Source organism: Frankliniella occidentalis, unplaced genomic scaffold (assembly GCF_000697945.3).
Source record: "Frankliniella occidentalis isolate FOCC.00 unplaced genomic scaffold, Focc_3.1 Scaffold101, whole genome shotgun sequence".
In the NCBI taxonomy this organism is placed as follows: Eukaryota; Metazoa; Arthropoda; class Insecta; order Thysanoptera; family Thripidae; genus Frankliniella; species Frankliniella occidentalis.
Window position 1 is genome coordinate 380,939 of NW_026267230.1, and position 6,467 is coordinate 387,405.

Below are 6,467 nucleotides of genomic sequence, written 5' to 3' on the forward strand. Positions count from 1 at the left end.
CGTTGTCGATGCAGTACGTCTCGTCCGTGTTCTCGACCAGCTGGTGCACCGACAGCGTGCAGTTGTACGGCTCCACGACCACGTCGGACACCTGCAGGGCGAGCCGTAAGCCAAGGTGAGTTTGAGTCCCGACCCGACCGCCATTCGGCGAGACCGCGACGGTGCGAATACCTTGGGGGAGGGCACGATGGAGTGCGTGTTCATGATCCTGTCGGGGTACTCCTCTCTGATCTTCGAGATTGTCAGCGTGCCCATGCCGGATCCGGTGCCGCCGCCCAGCGAGTGCGTCATCTGAAAGCCCTGCAACCAGAACCATTCGCGGCCGATGAGGAAAAATTGGTCATATGATAAGGTCGCCCGCTGCCGCGGCTCAATTTCCTCCCTATAATTCGTACTCTCACAAGCCACTTCAACCAACCCACACATATAACTATTTTTTATTTTTTCAAAGCGTCAGAACAAATTTGTGGCTCTGTTGTGTGGCGTATGTCGCTCGCTTATCAAATTATTTCAGAGCCAGCAACGCCCGCCCCGCGCCCGCCCCACCCCGCTTTCACCCCCCGCCCCCCGCCCGCCCCACAGCGGCAGGCTGGCCCGGTCCCCATCGCCGCGGATATTCGGCGGGGCTCCCAGCGATAGCTTGTCAGGAAGTGTGGCTGCCAGGCCCAAGCTGCGGGCTGCCAGAGGCTACCGGGCGATAAGCCGCACCACCGCAGGGAGGCGGGGCGGGACCACGACCGCCCATGACGGACGGGCTGAAGGGGCGGGGCGGGCGCGCTTCCGGCCGCGATTATTGTCCGGGCCGAAGGGATGTGAGTGAGCCGATGTGTGAGCTGTCCCGCACGTACCTGCAGGCAGTCGCAGCCCTCGGCCTCCTTCCGGACCACGTCCAGCACGGCGTCCACGAGCTCGGCGCCCTCCGTGTAGTGGCCCTTGGCCCAGTTGTTGCCCGCGCCGCCCTGGCCGAACACGAAGTTGTCCGGCCGGAAGATCTGGCCGAAGGGGCCGGAGCGGATCGAGTCCATGGTGCCGGGCTCCAGGTCGATCATGACGGCCCGGGGGACGTACTTGCCGCCTGACGGACACGTCTTACGTTAGAGGGGAGGGAAAAGGGGGGGGGGGCGCCTGTAGCGGCAGGGGATAAGGGCGGCGCACCTGTAGCCTCGTTGTAGTACACATTGATGCGCTCGAGCTGCAGGTCGGAGTCGCCATGGTAGGTGCCGGTGGGGTCAATGCCGTGCTCGTCCGAGATGACCTCCCAGAACTGCAAGCAGAGGTCAAGCGGAGGTGGTTGAGCGAGTCTTCCGGGTGACAAATATGGCGCGGGTTGGCGGCCGACCCGGGACCCGGTGCTTAAGTACCTTGGCGCCGATCTGGTTGCCGCACTGGCCCGCCTGCAGGTGGCAGATTTCCCTCATGGTCGGTGGGGGAGGAAGAGTTGGAGTCGAAGAGAAGGGGGAGGGGGTGTGGGGGCTAGGGAGTGGGGAGAGCGGTCACTCTCTGCGGGGGCAGCCGGGGCCGGAGGACCAGCAGGACCGGGGGCGGTAGGGGCTGGTGGCGGTCCGCGCTCTTGGACTTCTCAGCGCGGAGTGGCGGGGCGTGGCGGCTCTGCTCTGTCGCCGGGGTTGCGCCTCTCGCGGGGTGCATTGTTGCGGGGGCCGTCGAGGAGCCACGGCGCGGAGTCCGAAGGGACCGTCCGCAAACTGTTGCTACCTTCCGGGCCTATGTAAGGATAGGTCTAGAGTCAGTGCTTTCTTCGGCTGAAGGAAGCGGCAAGAAGTCATAGCAGATTTCCGAATGCCCGTGCTGAGCTAATTCATTTTCTTTTATTTGCGTTCCCATGAGCTCGAGTTTGGTGAGTGGTTGCCGATGTGCAGTCGAAGCAGTGCACAGCAGTCGCGGGAGAGCGGGGCGGGGAGGGCAGGGAGCCACTTGAAGTAATCTCCCTTCTGCAGCCAGACCGGCCCTGAGTGTTCTACTGTGCCCGCTACCGCTACTGTATAACGATCGGCGAGTGGCAACGCAACATGCAGCACTTCAGGGGCATCTCATTCCATTGCAGGGGGAAAATGAGACCAAGACAAAGTTGCTTAGATAAGAATGTTACAGGTTTAATAAAATATTACACTTATGATAAACAGCAGCAACTCTGACAAAAAATAATAATAAAGACAATCAGGTCTGCTGCAGACTAGCTGGGTACTTCAGAAATAAATCTTGAATTTTCTGTGCGTGGAAAGAAAATAAATTAATTAATAGATATAATTATTTAAAAATGAAGCATCAGCATTGAATGTAACTAGTTGGGCTACATGACTCAATAATTTACCTTGTTTCCTAGGTTATAAATTTGTTTTTGAAGAGAAATAGCAAAAGGATGGTCTTTGTGTAAGCTAGTAAAAGTAGCAACATGATGGACTGCCACACGATAGAGCACAGGACAACGTCTTTCATTTACATGACCTGGAAAAAAGTAAACTATGCTTAGTCATATTTTCTTTTGTATGTTATAAACTCTTCATTTCAGATAGATATTGCATAACTTACCTCTGGCTATTGATACCACATAAGCTGAAAGAAGTGAAGTATCTCTTTCACAAGGTTCTAGGTACTCTTCTAAGGGAACACCCACCTGATGTAGAATATAAATTGTCAGTGCATGGATACTATTGAACATTATTAGTAAAAATTATATCTCATAACTTATGTTTTAATTTCTTACTTTTTCTATTCCTTACCTTACAAATAGGAGTTGATAATGATCGAAGAACAACTGCATTTTCTCCCCACACCATTCTTCGAAGCTGCGGGTCTTGCCTCTGCTGCAGAGGCAGTAGAAGGAAAGCACCAAATAGTTCATCACCATATGAAACAGCAGCAAACTGAAGTAGTAATTCTCCATACCTGACAATAAACACATAGATAATTTTTATATGGCAAGTATCTTAACAATAAAAATACAGCAAAAACCCAAAACAAGACAACATACAGGTCATAGAAAGATGATAACCCAGGTATTTTCTCACTGAAATCTAACTTAGTGCGCTGCAAAAGGAGTTGATCTAGATTCTTTTTCAAGTACCTACTCACATTTTCATCTAAAAACAAATCTGAACCTTAAAAAAAACAAAAACACATTAATTATAATAAAACACTAATAAAATTTATTACAGAAGGAGGATGTCCTCACCAGCTAAGAATACAAGGGCTAGGCGACACCACCTAGCTGTAACAGACAGAGGTCTTCTGGACTTCGGCCACAATGTTTCAGTTAAATACAAGAATTTTAGTGTATCTGTCACCATTTCTATAGTGTGTTGCTCTGAACATCTTGACCTATTCCTAAAATCAGAGATAAATAATTCAGGGCATAATTGATGAAAGCATTTACACTTTACAATAGGTAAGGCACTAAAAAAATTAATTTCTTACTGAGCATTATACTGGCCATAAAATAGTAATAGTGGAGCAAAAGGCCAATCGACAGGGAGTGCTGGGTCTGTGCCTTTAGAAAGAGATGTGAGACTAATTCGTTGTGATGGAGAGGGAACTTTGGAGAAGCGTACACCAAGCATGTCCAGGTAAAGAGAACCGGTTACAGGCAATCTGGAAAAGATTTAAAAATAATGACAATAAAGCAATCTAAAATGACCAATATAGGTAGATATTTTTTCTTTGAAGAGTGTACCTTTTTAAGCATTCTTCAATAAGATCATTGTCTTTTGTTTCCAAAGGAACTGAGTCCATTCCCCATCTTGAGAAAGACAGCAAAGTTTAGTATAACCGGTCGATTACCGGTATGTCTTTTTTAGGTTTTATAATAAATGATCAGGAAAAAAAAATATGAATGTAAGTTCAAACACTTGCCTCATGAATTCTGAGCTGAAAACAGTTGATGGAAGGAGGCTTGTAATAAGATGTTTATCATTTGCTTGAATCAAGTCCACCAATCTTAAAGCAAGTTGAGAGTACATCACCTATTAAGAATTAGGCACATTATAAATGCAAAGTTTTTTTAAATCGAATTTGCAATAAATTTATGAAACCTGCCTTATTTTTAGGTGGAACTAATGCTGGTTGCAGCACAATGAGAGCAATAAGATGATGAAGCATATACACTTCTTGACGGCAAAACCAATGATTTGAACTACGCAAAGGCTTCACAACAAGTGCTTCAATATATCTTTCCAGAGCAACGCTATCTAACAAAAGTGACTGGAGCTGGGGAAGAATTAAAAAAACCATCATATGGTTAGTAAAAGAAATACTAAAATATTTCAAAGCGTAAAGGGCAGCTGGTACCTTATTAGATGATGAACCAATTACTCCATAAAATGTCGCTATGAAACGCAGTAATCCTGAGAACAATGGATGTGGGGCCTCAGGCAGCAGGCAAGGTGAAAGGCTTTCTCCACCCCACTGCATGGCTCCGAGGGAAGGAAGGTTAGCGGGATCCCTCTTTGTTCCTGCTTCCTCAGTATTTAAAAAATGTGAGGATGGTCTGACATAAAAAAAGGGTTTTAAATTAAATCAAACAATTAAACACACAAAAGTGGAATAATCATGGTCATGTATGGCACCTACATTAAATTTTCAAGGAGAGTTTGCAAGCATGGACTGCTTAGAAAAGGAATTACAGCATCATAAGTAAGATTTTCTATTTTTTCTAAAATACTTTTAGATTCCATTGAGTCCTGAAATAAATTTGATAAAGTTAGATATGTTATCATTTTCTATATTAATGGAGACTTTTCAAACACTGCAAGTCCACACCTGATCTTTGGCACAATTTGCAACTGCTGCTAAGCAATTGAAAGCAGACCCAACCATTTTTGTACAGGACCACTAAAATGAAAACAGACAAGTCAATAATAGTACCTACATTTCAAATTTTAAACAAGGATGGGTGTACATTTTTACAATTAATGGTAGAAAAAAGCAACTTGTAGTATACCAATGGCTTTTCTGAAGTATATAATGAAAGCTGTGTTAGCCATTTACGTAAGCAGTCTGCTACTAGCTTGGCTAACTGAAAGATGGGTTTAGGCTCAAGAATATTCCGGTCTGATGATATAATGTAACAAGCTTTTTCAATGACTCCAATAAGAGCAGTAGCAAGTTCGTGCCCGGAAGGTGTTGCCTCTTCTCCAACGGCAGAGGTTAATTGAACATGAAAATGAAGTTGTCTCATCAAAATCGGAAACAAGTCCCTAGAAAAAAATGATACCTAGGTAATTAGACTGCAAATAATTAGACTGCAATGCAAAACAGTATTATCATACCACACATTGTTAGAAAGAAGACAAAACGAACACTCACAGAATACTCTGGGATGCTAATCCATAACTCATGAGGGTCTGCCATAAGTAGTAACCATGAATTACCAAGCCCTGGATTTGAGGCAACTCTGGCGAGCTAGCCAAAAATTGCATATGTCAGTTTGTAAAGTACTAAGAAATGATTTCAGAGCTGTTGAGAACCAAAACTTACCTCATACTAACATATGTCATCACAGGCTCCATTATGTTGAATTTATCCAAAAGAGTGTTTGCTATAGTGCGGCTGTGAGCAGCAAGAACACGCATCAACCTTAATGCCTTTGAACTTGGTTCACCATAGCCAGGTTGCCCAAATCCTGCAGCTAAAGATGACACAACTGTGGGGAAAAGTAGCTTTAAAATTTTTGTAATTTGATAATTATTTGCATATGTATTAAGTCTGCTGATCACCATGAGAGGTTAAAAGTTGGTCACGCACAGTTCGCAGAAGGCCTCCACAGCTTACGATAGTTTCAGCTAATACCCGGGAATGTCGAGCTATTCTAAGAAGCACATCAACAACTACATCAGGTGGTCCTTTAAGAACGTCAAGAATATAACCCAGACGAACAATGAGGTTTGTTCTTTCGGCTCCTCTTAAGACATCTAGTTGAATTATTTCAAAATCTTTCAGTTCAGCCTCTTGCTCCTTTTGTTCCTGAATTTTCTTGGCATCATTGTCTTCATATGGTACATCAAGTAAGGGTTGTTGAAGGCTCCCTTCACAACCAAGGTAATAATCTAAACTAGCCTAGAAAAAATAAAATATTGAAAATGAAAATATATTAATGGGTAAATTTGTTACAGAGAACTATAATTTTATCTGATGTGATAATCAGAAATTTTGGATTACCTCATCAGGCTCACTAAACAACAGATTTCTCATTGCTGATAATGCGGTGAAAACAACAGCAGGACTTAAGTCATCCATTGAAAAGCGAAGTAAAAGGAATATTCCTGCATCTAGTAATTCTTTTAGAATATTTTGTTGGAGAACATTGTCATAGATTCCAAGTTTGGCCTGAAAATATAACAAAATACTAATATAGATAGAAATCTAGTTTTTCAACAAACACATATTTATTTATTGTATTTACTTTGTACCTTAAGAAGAATATTGCCTATAGTGTTAAGACCCATTATACGCTG

At 44.3% G+C, this 6,467-nt stretch overlaps 2 protein-coding genes across 3 annotated transcripts; both read right to left on the reverse strand.

Annotated features, from left to right (window-relative positions):
* Position 1: 1 nt before the first annotated feature.
* On the reverse strand, positions 2-1,949 carry LOC113209779 (tubulin beta-4B chain-like; the record flags this gene model as incomplete). Its single annotated transcript, XM_026427467.2, has 5 exons — positions 1,362-1,949; positions 1,156-1,264; positions 849-1,075; positions 172-300; positions 2-91 (listed from the first exon to the last, which is right to left on the reverse strand). Coding segments are annotated over exons 1-5 (612 nt in total), but the record flags the coding sequence as incomplete, so codon positions are not given.
* Positions 1,950-2,086: 137 nt separating this feature from the next.
* On the reverse strand, positions 2,087-6,467 carry LOC113209771 (RNA polymerase II-associated protein 1). 2 transcript variants are annotated; one of them, XM_052269765.1, is made up of 19 exons: positions 6,423-6,467; positions 6,172-6,339; positions 5,730-6,069; positions 5,491-5,656; positions 5,320-5,415; positions 4,955-5,210; positions 4,774-4,845; positions 4,585-4,694; positions 4,303-4,501; positions 4,051-4,221; positions 3,868-3,977; positions 3,689-3,754; positions 3,433-3,606; positions 3,191-3,342; positions 2,990-3,110; positions 2,739-2,904; positions 2,548-2,632; positions 2,330-2,463; positions 2,087-2,226 (listed from the first exon to the last, which is right to left on the reverse strand). In XM_052269765.1, exons 1-19 carry the CDS (start codon positions 6,456-6,458, stop codon positions 2,176-2,178), a joined length of 2,673 nt encoding a protein of 890 aa, XP_052125725.1. In that variant the 5' UTR covers positions 6,459-6,467; the 3' UTR covers positions 2,087-2,175. The 2 variants fall into 2 exon arrangements, with proteins under 2 accessions (XP_052125725.1, XP_052125724.1); XM_052269764.1 differs by having other exon boundaries at positions 2,990-3,116.

Coding starts and splice junctions, on each gene's coding strand:
- LOC113209771 (XM_052269764.1), bottom strand. CDS start 6,458: ATGGGTCTTAACACTATAGGCAATATTCTTCTTAAG. Junction 4,695..4,773: donor CAAATTGTGCCAAAGATCAG/GTGTGGACTTGC, acceptor AATTTATTTCAG/GACTCAATGGAATCTAAAAG. Junction 2,227..2,329: donor TTTATAACCTAGGAAACAAG/GTAAATTATTGA, acceptor TTCCACGCACAG/AAAATTCAAGATTTATTTCT.